At 35.0% G+C, this 15,385-nt stretch overlaps 1 protein-coding gene across 1 annotated transcript; it reads right to left on the bottom strand.

Annotated features, from left to right (window-relative positions):
• Positions 1–2,258: 2,258 nt before the first annotated feature.
• Positions 2,259–14,810, bottom strand: LOC109248521 (protein LEG1 homolog). Its single transcript, XM_019418292.2, has 6 exons — positions 14,484–14,810; positions 10,159–10,245; positions 8,772–8,956; positions 7,754–7,854; positions 5,833–6,071; positions 2,259–2,608 (listed from the first exon to the last, which is right to left on the bottom strand). Exons 1-6 carry the CDS (start codon positions 14,782–14,784, stop codon positions 2,508–2,510), a joined length of 1,014 nt encoding a protein of 337 aa, XP_019273837.2. The 5' UTR covers positions 14,785–14,810; the 3' UTR covers positions 2,259–2,507.
• Positions 14,811–15,385: the final 575 nt, after the last annotated feature.

The raw sequence follows: 15,385 nt of genomic DNA, 5'->3' as shown, positions 1-15,385 counted from the left end.
ATAACTAACAGGGAAACCAATACAGAGAGTACATTCCACCAAACAAAATCTATCTCCAGGGAATCTGTAAGTTGACAAGAAGATGGGCTCACAGCCATAACTTGTAAACTGATGTAGACTCTAGAGCTTTAGGCAGAAATGATAAGTCAGGTACAGAGGGAGAAAGGGAAGCAGTCTGTGTATAGCAAGAGAAGAAGAAATATAATGCATGGAGAGAAAAGGACATGAGTGTTCATAAAGCTAGATATGTAAAGACTACTTTATTGGGTTTCTGATGACTTTTTGGCTCTTGTTCTAATAGCCAATGAAAACCATTTGTTCTTGCATCTCACTGTTTCCATGCAGTATTCATGTACTCTTCAAGTAAATCTTTTTCCTTTTTCGTGTAATTTGTTTTGGAAATTTCACTCCATGAAATTAAATTACTCTAATTTTTAATTCATAATATTATTACTAATTAAGATACTGGCAGCCACCATTTCTGACATAGAATAGATTAATCCCTGCTGTATTATAGCCATCAGTAGAAAACATGTATATTACTTTGTAATGATATACTCAGAAATTTATTGTTTATTGCTCTGTAACTATTAATGGGTCATTTTGTTATATATATGTTCTTGAATGCATACAGTACAGTGATAATATCATGAATAATGTGTTATCAGACATAATGGCCCCCAAAAGATGTCCACATGTGAATCCCTGGACACATGAATATGTTAATTTAGATGGCAGAAGGGATTTTGCAGATGTTATTAAATTAGTGTCTTGAGATGGGGGGTTATCCTGGATAATTTGGGAGAGCTGATTAAAATCATCATGGTCCTTATAAATTAAAAAAGGGAGGCAGAAAGTTCAGAATCAAAGAGATTTTTGAAGATACTGCACTACCGGCTTTGAAGATGAAGGAAGAGTCCATGAGCGGAAGAATGAGGGCAGCTTCTAGAAGCTGCAAAAGACAAGAGAACTAATTCTCTCCTGGAGCCTCCAGAAGAAACTAGTCTCTATCAACACGTTGATTTTTCTATAGTGAAATCCATTTTTGACATGTCATCTCCAGAACTGTAATATAACATATTTGTTATTTTAAAGCCTCCAAGTCTGTCGTAGTTTGTTACAGTAGCAAAAGGGAACTAAATAAAAATGGTTAAGGGGTGCCCGGGTGGCTCAGTCAGTTGAGCGTCCAGCTCTTGACTTCAGCTCAGGTCATGATCTCATGGTTTGTGGGTTTGAACCCCAAGTCGGACTCTGAGCTGGGAGTGGGGAGCCTGCTTGAGATTCTCTCTCTCCCTCTCTCTCTCTGCCCCTCCCCTGCTCACATGCTCTGTCTCTCTCTCAAAACAATACCACAAAAAATGCTTAAAAGTTATTAGCAAATGAATATGATTTGTAGGAATAGTAGAGTTGCTGTAATTCAGTATGAGTATGTTTCATGGTTTGGGCTTCCTGGAGTTTTGATGCAAGTTATCTTATTGGTAATTTGTTTATCAAATCTGTATTCTATACCATAGTTACTGGGTTATAGGTATTATACTGGATACTCATTGCCTTTTGTTTATTAAACCAGCCAATTTTTATAACCCAAATCTGTGTACTCTTCAATTATTTCCATTTTTCCCCATCATTTTCATTTTTTCAGTAAGTATATTGATGTACAGGGGAATTTGATAAATTGTTTACAATTGACCAGCTGACATTGGTTAGAAAATGGCAGAGCTTAGATGTAAACTCAGATCTTTCTGATATCAGTGCCTGTGTTATTTTACCATACTATCTACCTTTTGGCTCAATTTATTCATTTTTTTTTTTCCAAATAGTTTGGAATACTGTGGTTGGGAGCCTCTGTAAAACCTGTCAGCAAACTTCATACAAGCTATGGAAGGAAAGTCACCAAGGGGGCAAGCAGGAGGGAGGACTGCCTTCCTGTCAATGCACATTGTCTCTTCTTAAAGGAAAGAAATTTTGCCCCCTGTGACCCTGATGTACTCCATAATAAGTATGAGCTAAAAAAAAAAAAAGAAAAGAAAGAAAGAAATGTTCAGAACATAATTTTTCTAACTTTCAGAGAACTCCAAAGACACGATGGATCAAATGATACATCCTAAACTAATAGTTCATTTTTAAATGTTTTAAAAATCCATAGTCATCATCCAAATTTTATTGCAAATCTTCTGCCTCTTGACTATTGATCATAAAAATATATTCCTCCAAATTCCATAAAATTAATTTGGATTGAATAAAATCCAAAATTCTAATCAGGTTTTATGAACTTTATTAATTTATCAGCATTTGTCAGTTATTCAACTGAATCTACATTAAAAAGTAAACATTTTCATTATTGATACTAATTTAAATTAAGGAAATTAATGGCAATATATTAACTCAAACTTTAAGATATACACAATGACAAAATTATGCAAACATGCAAGGACTAATCTTGAGAATACTGTTCCTCGAGAAATTATCATCGTGGATTTTTATTTTATACACATTTCCAGAAGCATTTAATTGAAAGAATGAAGGATGAATTCCAAAATCTCTAGAAACAGTTTCCTTGCAACTGTTGACTTCATTAAAGTTTTCCATAAAACAAAAGATAATGTACCTAGAAAATAGTAAAGATATTTAGGAGTTTTAGGTAAAATTTAATTTTAATCCCAAATGTTGAAATTATCTAAAACAAAATTCAATTAGTATGAAAGTAGCATGTTTTCATATGCATTTTTAAAATAAAACAATATTTTGCTTTTTAAAATTATGTTATGCCCTCACTCATATTCAAACATCTAAGATACATAAGTAACTAAAGAGAACAATGGATACAGCAACGATTAAAGAAATGAAAATCCATAAAAAATCAGACTCTTGAAAATTAGTAAGTTTGCTAATACTCATTTTCAGTGCCTATGCAGAAACATGAACTCTAAAAAAACAATTTGTGTTGTTTCTGTTTTTGTTTTGACAAGAATGTAATCTATACTATACTTTTTAATTGCCACTTGGCAATACCTGATCCATGAATTCATTTCTAGTAATTTAATCTGTCACCATCCCAACAAGTTAAGCTAATAATAGTACACACTCAATGCTGCTTTTACATTACCTAAAATGAAAAAGCATATAAATCCATTCAATGAAAAGTTATATATTACTTACAGAATAATGTGTCAATATTTGCTGACTTGCTAATTTCTCAAGTGTATATGGCTAGTGAGAAATTAATAGGACAGAACTGTGCCATATGTATAACCTCTTTTAAGCAAACAGCACAGTTTTTAGTCAAATTATCGACTTATTTATTTATTTATATTTTATTTTTATTTATTTATTTTTTAAATATGAAATTTATTGTCAAATTGGTTTCCATACAACACCCAGTGCTCATCCCAACAGGTGCCCTCCTCAATGCCCATCACCCACTCCCCATCAACCCTCAGTTCATTCTCAGTTTTTAGGAGTCTCTTATGAAGAAACAGACTCTTAACTATAGAGAACAAACTGATGGTTACCAAAGGGGAGGTGGGTGGGGGAATGGGTGAAATAGGTGATGAGGACTAAGGAGTGCACCTGTCATAATGAGCACCAGGTGTTGCGTGGAGGTATTGAATCACTACATTTTACACATGACACTAATACAACACTGTATGTTAACTAACTGGAATTTATTTATTTTTTCAATATATGAAATTTACTGTCAAATTGGTTTCCATACAACACCCAGTGCTCATCCCAATAGGTGCCCTCCTCAATACCCATCACCCACCTTCCCCCACCCCTCATCAACCCTCAGTTTGTCCTCAGTTTTTAAGAGTCTCTTATGTTTTGGCTCCCTCCCTCTCTAATCTTTTTTTTTTTTTTCCCTTCCCCTCCCCCCCCCATGATCTTCTGTTAAATTTCTCAGGATCCACATAAGAGTGAAAATGTATGGTATCTGTCTTTCTCTGTATGACTTATTTCACTTAGCATAACACTCTCCAGTTCCATCTATTACTTATTATTTATTTATTTATTTATTTATAGTCACTAGTTCATACAAATATTTTTTGTAGGAATAGGACCAAAAGTTAAAAAATATATATCAGACAAGGAATTAAGGTAAGGAATTAAGGAATGAGGATGGATAGAAGGTAAGTTTTATGTGTATTTAATAACTTTCTGTAGTGTTTTAATTTTTAATAAGAGGTATATATTGAATATATTTTTAAAATAAGTAGAAAAGAAATTATAGCCATAAAAATGAAATATTATTAAGAAATGGAGAAAAGTATTTAGTAATGGTATCCTATTTTTTTTCTATAACTCAAATTAGTTAAAAATATCTGCCAAGGCTTTAAGCACAATTTTTGAATTCTGAGTATGAGTGGATGCATACAATTAGTATACAGGAAACATGATAGCTAGTTTAACTACATTCCAATTTGTCTTTTTTTTTTTCTTTTTATTGTAGCCTATAGAGTAAATTCAAAATTCCTTAACAAATCCAAGCTAATTTTAATACAACTGGAACTTACAAAAATCTAAACATCTGTTGTATACAATCTTTAAATGTAATCAAGTCTATCTATTCAGTCCCTCCGTATACTAGGCCAATAGAGTTTGTTCATATCATCTAAGACTAGATTGTACTTTCCATATCTGACAGTGTGGTAATCAATACATTTTTATGATTCTCCTAACAGTGGGGTTCAGACAAGAGTTAATTTTCCCAAGTCCCTCCTACCCCTCATCTAGTTGAGCTGTATGACTATTCTTACCAAAGGTATGTGAGATATAGTTAAGTTTGTCACTTCTAGTAGGCTTTTCAAAGACGAGCCCCCTTAAGCCCTTAATTCCTTTGAATTACTTTATAGGGAGGATACAGTGATGAAGCAGTGAATGTTGATGGAGCCAAAGTTGGAAACATCCTAGATCTCTTAATTACCATGGAAGAAAGCCTCTTACCAATTGAGTATCTCAATTCATCATGTGAGACAGAAATAGAATCCTTCGAGTTTTGCCATTACAATCTGAAGGTTTATTTATTAAAACAGCAATGTTACCCTTGGTAATACATAAACAAGTTTTACTTTTAAAATACAATGCATTCATTTTTATTTTGAATCATATCTTATTTCTGAATTCTTCTTTAGGGAATATGAATTAAACACATGCACATGCACACACACATTTTTTTCCCCTCAGGAGAACAAGGATAAATAGTATTTGGGAAACTGAATGACATAGTAATTTTCACATTTACAAATTTATGTAATTTCATCTGTGTTTTCTACTTAGTAAACCTAAGATTTTGAAATTTTGGAGAAATATATCTCTTTCAAAACCAGAATTTGGGAGGGGGGTCAAATTTTTTCCTTGATGTCTATAATCATAGTATTGGATGGGGAAAGTCCATATAACACAATTTATTTCAGGGTTTTTTTAGTTATCGCAAGCGTCATTATTATGTTTATTATCTTTTTTGTTTAAAAGCAAAATAAAATTAAATAGCAAAATTTGTCCAAGAAAGAAATAGGGATTTCCATTATCTCCTTGCCAAAGTAACATGTGGTGATATTGATCTGCTTTGTTGAAAGGCCCCAGAGGAGAAGAGGTGTTAAATAACTAAGGGCCTTACTAAATAAGTAAGTTAAGTAATATGTACTCACTAAATGAAGCCACTCACAAACCCACAAGGATTATTGTTAAAACTTTGAAACATATCTTAAAAAGTCAACATTTCCTTCTTTACACAGTCTGTTGTAGTAATTTATGATTCGATCGTCTTTCGTTACCTATGAAATCAACACAATGTATAGAACTTACAAATAAAAAGGTCTCTGTGTCTCTTACCTGTGTACTTATGTACTTTGTGGAGAACACTTAGAGCAAACAGGACTGTGTTCTGAAAGCCACTAAAGTCATGGATGAAGGGGGCTCTATCCTCATTCATAAGCATGCGTTTTGGCAGCTCCTTCTGGAATTCATATGTTCTAATTAAGGTTGTAGGAAAGAGTGGTGGAGCTAAATAATCCACAAATAAAGCCCAGCTTCTTTCAAAATCAGCTTCTTGTTTAGAATAGTATTTTAATCTAACAGAGAAGTGGAGAAAGTATACATTTACAGTTAGTCTACCCAGAATTTTGCCAACTCAATTTTCAAAACAGATAACGTGTTCAAAATGACATTTTTGAACTTTTTAGAATATGGAGTAAAGAAACTTGATGTTGATGTTAGCTCCTACACTTGAACACTTGAAAAGATGTTATTAAAATTTTTAATTTGAATATTACCATCTCAGAACATATGTGTTTTTAATCACATGTTTCCCTTTTCGTGAAGCATTTACATTACTTACATAAATTCTGATATGTGACCAAGTATCATTATTTTAAAATATAAAGATAAAAATAAAAGAAAATTAGCAAAATTTCTGCTGAATTTAGACATCTCTTAACACAATGTTCATTTCAGGTAACCACTAAAAATGAAGTAACAGATTTTTTTTTTTTTTTTTTTTTTTTTTTTTTTGCTTTTTAAGGAGCTTCGTATTTTTTTTTTTTCTGATGATCCTAGAAAGCCAACTTTTCTTTCTGTTTTTCAGGTATACAATGTAATGACTTGATATATGCGTATATTGTGAAATGATCACCACAGGAAGTCTAGTTAACATTTGTTACCATGCAAAGTTACAAATTTTTTTTCTTGTGGTGAAAACTATTAAGATCCACTCCTTAGCAACTTTCAAATAAGCGACATATTAACTATAATGACTATGCTGTATATTATTACATCCCCATGAACTGTGTATAACTGGCAATTTGTACATTTTGTCCTCTGAGACCCCAGAGGAACAATTCCTATTGACTGATTATCTCTGTGTAAGGGGAGGGGGGCATGCATGCAATACTTTTCCTGATTGTTTGCACACCTGTCTCTTTTTTTTTTAAACACTGGACAGTTCACACACTATAAAGTAGACACTCTAAAAATCAGATTCCCACCCTCACCAGGGTTTTTTGTTGTTTGGTTTTCTTGTCATTGTTGTTTACTGTTTTGCATGGACAGATTCTGTTGTTCATTCTGTGTTCTTTGTAGTGAGTCATCACTGAGGTCCCTGCTCATAAGCATCATGGTCAGCTAAAGATTAATTAAAGGTTCCCTTAAGTTCCTTGAACCAATAAATCTTCCACTCTTTGCTGAGGAGCCCTGTGCATGTGTTGGGGTATATCTTCAACGCTAAGGCTTTACTTCCTATTTGGTCAGGGCCTCAAGGTAGCCAGAGGCAAGATATTAGGGTTCTCTCAGTTCTTGCCTGGGTATGCTCTCAGTTCTATTAATAGTTGTGAGCTCCCAGAAATGCTTGTCGGTCCTGAAAAAGACAAATGATCTGTAGACATAGTAACAAGTAGACACCAAACCATTTTTAGACGGACTTCAATCCATCAACAAACACTCCCTTCGTGAACAGGTTTTGCAAGTATCCAATAAGTGACATCTCTTCATTTCTAAAAGTCAGTCAACAAGGAATGGACTCCCGGCATAAACATTTCTCTAATGACAAATGACAGCTGTCTCACCTGCATAACCCTCCTATACTGATGACTCAACTCACTTAAGTGCCTAAAAATCTACCCGTTTCTGAACCCTGCATCTCCTAATAACTTACCTCAAGATGAAAAGAGTGCTCTTCAAAGACTTCAGTGAAAAAGACAGTGTAAGATGGAAAGATTATTACCATATTGAAACAAAATAACTCTAGATCCACTCTTACCTATTGTGAAAGTTTTTACGAGCAATCTCCAAAGATGAGACATGTGCAGCCCATAAGTACTCCAACAGGTCATCAAAGCTACTAGAATGTGACTTTACGTGCTATCCAGGGAAAAAAACAAGTTATTGATATGTGGGCAATTATAACAATCTGTCTTCTTGAAAATCAGTTCTATTTACAAATATAATTTTTCAACATTCTAAATAAGGGGAGAACATTTTTTTCTAAGAGTTAAGGTATGAAAGAAAGATGTAATGCTTAACACTTCCTGAAGAGCTCAATATCAGTTATTTTAATTACTAGTGATACTGAAATCATACGAAAAGAATAAACCATGTGTTTCAGAAATGTTCAGGATTTTACACTGTTCAGAACCAGATCTTTAGTATTTTGTACATTTGTTTTTTTCTTGCCATGCAACAAACTGTCCACAAAGTGTCAAAGCTAATCTTATGCAATATAATGAAGAAGTTCTCTAAAGGGAAACCCAATCTTTAGTCATTTACTCTTTCACCCATGACACTTTGCTTTGGACATCAATATTTGCTTCTGAGTGTCAAATGCTCATTTTAATCAAGTCATATGTGATTTGCTTATCAAGAGAGTTGAAATAAGCTGATCAAATTCACCACAACCTATCCCACAATTGCATTTGTATATCAGTTATTGCTCAGTTGTCCTGAAATTGTGATGAGCTAGGATACTTCATGCACTGTTAAGCCATAATTTCTCTGGGTTCACCTGTGTGTATATAACTTTAGTATCAGAAGAGTAGATAGGGCAGTCTTGATACCTTATTGGCAGTGAGGATGCTATCGAGGTATGATGTCATGCAGCAATCCACTCATACTAATATTGCTGTCACCATAATATTTTCACATTAGGAACTTTATTCCTTAGGACTGCATTGTGCAATGCATAAAAAATCTACATGAAGTGCTATTCAAAAATTATCTGGCTAGCCTTGAAAAGTATTAATTAAAGCACACACACACGCCCACAAACACACACACAAAACCTGGTAAAATTCATTCCACTTTTTCATTGCTTCTGGAAAGGATGAATGACAGCTAGAAACATTGTAACAAAAATTCATCTGATCCTTGGGCGGTGGCAGAAAGATGACTTTGTCTGATGGTATCCCCATTATACCAGAATCAACCGCAGCAAGGAAGGGCATTGCAGAGAGATAATAATTAAGATCTGTATAAACAAACATTTATTAATATTGTTAATATATAAAAGAAGTTGTTTTTGAAGTAAAGAAGTCTCTCATAAAAGTACACCCACAGATCTAGAAATGTGGTAAAACTTAAGCAGTAATTTTGGGAACTTTGGGAATATTATCAGAAATTTCCCTTAATGTTGGGACACCTGGGTGACTCAGTGAGTTAAGCATCCAACTCTTGATTTTGGCTCAGGTCATGATCTCACAGTTCATGAGTTCAGGCCCCACATAGGACTCTGTGCTGATAGCAGGGAACCTGCTTTGGATTATCTCTCTCTCTTTCTCTGCCCGTCCCCTGCTCATTCTCTCTCTCTCTCTCTCTCTCAAAATAAATAAGTAAACATCAAAAAAAGAGACATTTTCCTTAGTGTTATATACAACTTGAATATGCTTCTCTTAAAAACCCTGCTCTCATAAAGCAAAATAGATTTATGTTGTACATTTATTATTTTATTTTATTATTTTATTTTACACACACACACACACACACACACACACACACACACACACAGAGTGGGGGAGGAGCAGAGAGAGAGGGAGACACAGAATCTGAAGCAGGCTCCAGTTTCTGAGTTGTCAGCACAGAGCTCGACGTGGGGCTCGAACTCACAAACCGTGAGATCATGACCTGAGCTGAAGTCGGAAGCTTAACTGACTGAGCCACCCAGGTGCCCCATACATTTGTTATTTTAAATCATGGATAATAATTGCACTGGAATTTAAAATACTAATTAAATTCCAAGGTACAGTAAGTGAAAAATTTAAAAATTAGTAACAGAATTCTATACTTTTCTAAGTTTTTATTCTAAAGCTGAAAATCTGACATAGCTTTAAAATACAATAATATTTATCTAGATATTTCCCTTGTTAACAAGTTTTTATTTTATAATATAACACAAATTTTGCTCCCGCCTTATATGTTTCAATCAAACTTTGAGGTTTCTGGTCTCCCTGATATTTTTATAATTAAATAAATTAATCAGTAAATTAAAAATATATCTATCTCAAAACCCATTTCAAGACATCCACATTTGAGCCAAACAGACTTTGTTTTGTTTCGTTTTATAAAAGCAGTGATTCTGGGTTTGGTTTTGCTTCTCTGACTGGGATCTTAAGTTGAACTGATTTTTTATGGACAGGTCATCTATTTGAGGTTTGACGGTCACACTGAACTCACCAGCCCACCAACTGTCCACAGAGATGCACAGATGATCCCCAGACTTATGGCCACAGTCCGTACTTTCCGTGGGATCGGCTAATCTGCCTAAAAGAGACAAAATCCAGAGTTGGTTTTACCAGGACCCCCTCCTAGCTGTAGAGACAAACGCTAACTAGACACACCATGTTTACAGGAATAAAGAATTGTGTCAGCTTTCCTATCACATTGTCTTTCCTTCACTTCATGACTTTCTGCTTCCTATCTCCCATGCATATTTTTTCCTTTTCCTTAACATCCCTACAATGATCTACTTTCTCTCACAGGCCTTATGTTTTTTTAACTTCTGTAGTCTGTGTTTTTTCCCTTTACTAACTACTCTGCATCTTCGATATTAGGGAGTGAATATTCCTGTATAGTAAGCAAGATCTGGACTCATTTGCTGAAAACCAAATCCTTTTTCATTGCTTACTGACTATTTGACCCTGGGTAAGTAACTTCTGCAAGCCTCAATTTTCTCGTGTATATATTAGAATAACAATAATTACCTCCTAGAAGTCTGGGGTTTTTAAATGAAGGACTTAAAAAGTGCTCAGTTCAGGGGCATTTGGGTGGATCAGTCTGTTGAACGTCTGACTCTAGATTTCGGCTCAGATTGTGATCTCACAGTCATGAGTTCAAGCCCCGGGTCAGGCTCTGTACTGACAGTGCAGAGCCTGCTTGGGATTCCCTCTCTCTCTTTCTCCCTCTGCCTCTGACTTGCTGTGCTCTCCCTCAAAATAAATAAACTTTAAAAAAGTGCCCAGCTCAGAGAATATGTGTTTCCATAAATATTAGCAATTATTCTATTTTTATCTTTTTGTCATCCTCTCTTACCTCCGACTTTCAAAACATGCCTTTCTGGTTTTTTTCACACTTGGTATTTTTTACCTTCTGCATATACTTGCATATCCCTGAAGCTGTCTCTGACTCAATGCCCATCTCTGTCCCTGTTTCAACCATTTTCACACTGGCTTATTCTCTTTACTCCTGCTAACTTTCTCTTTTCTCTAGTTCTTCTTGACCAGATGAACTTTCAATGGGCAAAAGGAAAGGTTTGAGTGGTTCTGCTCATTCATGGAAATTTCCCAAAATTGTTAATCTTCTTTTGAACTAGAATAATATTCAAGTATGTGAAACATACCTCTCCTGGTTCTTAGGTTTTGTCTCAGTTGGGAGTTATTTTAAATCTGCTTCCAAGACTCTCTGTCCTTTTAAGACCACTCAGTCTCAGAGGATGGTTGCCCATGAAGCTAATCTGAGGATTTCCTTATGTTGCTGACTTCTGTGTCATCTACTCTATATACGAAACTGTGCTCCAGTTTCATTTTTGCCAAATCTCCACCAAACTGCTTTATTGGTGATTCCAAGTCACTTCCAACTGAGATACCTGAGAGCATACCTGAGACTGAACCCCTAATCTTGATTGTCAAGGAAGATTGCCTCACGAATCTTCTGTTCTTTGTCAGAGGAGTTTCAGGACTCTTCTGGACATCTTCAGTACTTTCTCTTTCTTTACAGCCAAGCTGTGCCTGCTTCCAGATGTTTTATCTTCTGAAGAAATTTTTTTCTTGCCTTTCCATGGCAAGAAATACTTCATCCTCCATAACCTTGACCAAACATTGTTTTCCATCATACCCACTTCTTCCAGAACAAAATTTATGTTGTATTTATTACTATTCAAATTCAAAATTTTGGAAAATATAGCAAACTGTATTTTCCTAGATTTATTTCTGTAGCATACATTATGTATCTCCTATACTCTCAACATTTTCCTCTTTCTCTATTTTTCTCATGTATACAAAACTAATTCCACTAATTCTTGCCCTTTTGTTCTTTCTAGTTCTTTGTCCCTGGATTACTATTTTAAAAGCCCATCAACATTGTACCCTTTTCTCAAGATTCACTTCAAATCTTACTCTATTCCCAGATGATTCCAGCTCACGACATGCACTCTTATCTAACATCTTACGATTCAACTCTTTCTTGTTCTATGGTTGGATCATTTCTAACTCTCCTTCTTAACCATGTTGTAACTCCTTCAAGGGAAGGCAATGATATCTACTGTCAATTTCTCATATATGTGCCAGTCTTCCTTTTTTTCATTTAAGTGACGCTTCGTCACTTCTTTATCCTCCCTCAGACTTCCAGTGTTCTCTCCCCAATTCAAACATTATTCTGATTAAAATTTCAGCTAACCAATAAAAATGAATGAATGCTGACATATGAAACTAGACAGATGAATTTCAAAATAATCATGACAATTGAAATAAACCAGACCAAAAAAAGAGCACCCAACTGTCTATATGAAAATTCTAGATAATGCTATCTAATCTGTAATGATGGAAAGCACATCAGTGGTTACTGGTGAAGTTTGGGAGTGGGGGGATGAGTAGTTGGAGGAATGGGGAAGGCTGGGAGAGACTGGGTAAAGAGAAGTTCCTGAAGATGAGAATACAAAAGGGAAAAGAACATTTTTGGAATGATACATATGGTCGTTATCTGTGGTGATGGGCTCAAAGCTATATACCTATACCAAACTTACCAAAAAATACATTTTACATATGCTGTTTCTTCTATGTTTATTACATATTAATAAAACTATATTTAAAAAAAAACACGTGCTAAGCAATCTAGAAGCAAACATTTAACGTATTCAAGTATTGTGAAAGCATTAGGCTCTTGTTACTAAACTAATCCATATTGCTTAAGAGCCCAATTAAAATTCCCCAGTCTGACTTAAAGACATCTCTTTCACTAACCTTGGTTCATCTTCTCAAATAAACCACCCACTACTCTTTCACATCCCAGTTCTTCTGCCTATGTGGTTGTCTTCTTCCAGTAAAACCTGCTATCAATGTCATCTTTGTAATTAGTATACCAGCAGTTATATTCTCGAAATGCCTCCATCAAGCTCTTTGGTCCTCATTTCTTCCCATGATATTCTCAGCCCATGGTTGTCACTGTCTGTCCTGAGCTACTCTTGTACTTACAGTCCTTATCATGTCTTTGAGACTTAGCATACTGTGGGTGAAATATTTTTATGGGCTATTTCATAATTTATAATTCTGTTTTGGTTTTCTCTAGTCGTATCATAGAATTCAACTCAATTAAATACATAAATCAGCCCTTAAAAAACAGTAGAATCCCATGTATTGTATTCATGAATGAAAATGATATTTTGAAAATACCTTATCCAATATTTTACTTTACTGTTTGTTCATTACTGGGCCCAGAGCTGAAAATTTTTGTAGGAGTAAGTGTGTGCACCCTTTGGGGGAGTTGATTATTGTTTACGGAGGATCTTATGTTTTTGCTTCTCCAGAACCATGTCTCAGGAGTTCATATATTCTTCTTTTCCATGCCAAGAGCAGCCCAAGAATGGGAATTATACTGGATGTCAGGAGATTCTCCCAGCGAACTTGGAATGTCATCACAGATCAGACGTTGCAGTCTCTTTCTCTGTCTTTTCTATAATGCCACCCATCTTCTCACTGATTCCTTTCTTCCAATAGTGTTTTCTAGAAGTTGATAGTGAAGGTCTCTTCCCATTGAACAAGATGGCTTGGGGCTTATGATATTTTTGTTCCAAAACAAATATCTATGTTTATTCCTCAGTAGAGATGCTATTTTCAGGTTTTCCTACAGAAGTTTTGTTTTTTCTCTTTTGTCACTCCAATCTCTATGACTATAGTCTAATCATATTTAGAACTATAGATAATGCAAATTAATCTTGTACACCCATGTGTAGTTAATGCATATCACCTTAGCTGTTTTGTTGTTGGATGTACTCTTCAGTGCTTAGAACTAGGCTTGGTCCCAGTAGCCCATCAATTAATATTTATTGATATTGACTGAACTAAGCCTAATATGCTGTGCTTCGGTGAGTGTGGTAATCACTAGCCACTTGTAGCTCTTCAAGTTAAATTAATTAAAATTAAACAAAATCAAGAATTCAGTTCTTCAGAAGCATTAGCCATTTCAAGTGCTTAGTAGCTTCATATAAGAATATAAGAGCTGCTGCTTTCATAGAGAACAGTGCAAATAGAAACATTTCATCATTGTACACAATTCTTTTGGACATTTCTGGCTAGCAAAAACCATGCATGTAGGGGACATTCCATAAATAGTTGATAGAGATTGGGCAAGAACGCAAATGGCTGGAAAAGGAATAGAAAGGAAAGAGAAAAAAATCAATTTTCACAAAGATGGTGCTAAATGTACAAGGTACTACTTCCTAATTAATTCACACTTAAATCAAAGGTCATTGTAATGTAGTCATTGTAATGAAAAAGAGACATTCTTACCTGTCTGATATTGCCATCCATGATGTACAGGCAATCCCCATAAAATATTTTGTTCATTTTCTGGTGAAAATTTTGCAAAATATTTGGCTGTCTTGTTCAGTAGGATTTTATACGTCCCCAATCTCTCAGGATAATGCCAGAAGTTAATGATATACTTTCCATTTTCTATCTTATAGTCACTGAACTGACCAGGACTCTCTTTCCACAGAGGGGGATATACATCTGCGATATCGGATGCTCTTGCTAAAGAAGCAAAAATACAACCAATGATTAGATAGGGCCAGGAAAGACCGAAAGCCATGGTGTTTAGCCCAGAGACTGAGATTATGACAGGACCTTTGTTGGGAAATAGAGGAGGAAGCTACGTTGTTTTTCTGCACCTCATCTAATCAACACCTTCCACTGCCTTTCTTGGTAATGAGAAGGTGGAGGTAAACAAATGCCTTACCAAAGATAGTAGGCTACCTCCCTTGTTAATCATCTCAAAAATTGTTGAGTATGTATCAGTCTCTAGAATTTTTAGTAAGACTGGGTTTCATCCTAAATTTATTTTTGTCTCTATCTTCTGTCTGTCTCTCATATTAATTATAATAATAAATTGTATGTCTTCCCCAGAGTTACTTGATTTTTTTTTTAAATTTTTTATTTTTTAGAGAGAGTGTGTGGGTGGGGGAGAGTGGCAAAAGAGAAAAAGAATCTTAAGCAGGCTCCGTGCTCACTGTGGAGCCCAATGCAGAGCTCTATCCCATGACTCTGGGATCATAACCTGAGACGAAATCAAGTCAGCTGCTCAACTGATTGAGCCACCTAAGCGTCTCTAGAGTTATTTCAGTTTTAAAGAACGGCTGTTTATCCAATTTTATCTCTAGTTAGTGGGATTTCAGCCACATAAATAAACAGCT

Source organism: Panthera pardus, unplaced genomic scaffold (genome assembly GCF_024362965.1).
Source record: "Panthera pardus isolate Hobbes unplaced genomic scaffold, ASM2436296v1 HiC_scaffold_17, whole genome shotgun sequence".
Taxonomy (NCBI): domain Eukaryota; kingdom Metazoa; phylum Chordata; class Mammalia; order Carnivora; family Felidae; genus Panthera; species Panthera pardus.
Note: the sequence above shows the minus strand (reverse complement) of the source record. Positions and strands in the feature narration are given on the sequence as shown.

Coding starts and splice junctions, on each gene's coding strand:
- LOC109248521 (XM_019418292.2), bottom strand. CDS start 14,784: ATGGCTTTCGGTCTTTCCTGGCCCTATCTAATCATTGGTTGTATTTTT. Junction 10,246..14,483: donor TGGATGGCAATATCAGACAG/GTAAGAATGTCT, acceptor TGTCTCTTTTAG/GCAGATTAGCCGATCCCACG. Junction 7,855..8,771: donor AGTGGAATGAATTTTACCAG/GTTTTGTGTGTG, acceptor TTCCCTGGATAG/CACGTAAAGTCACATTCTAG.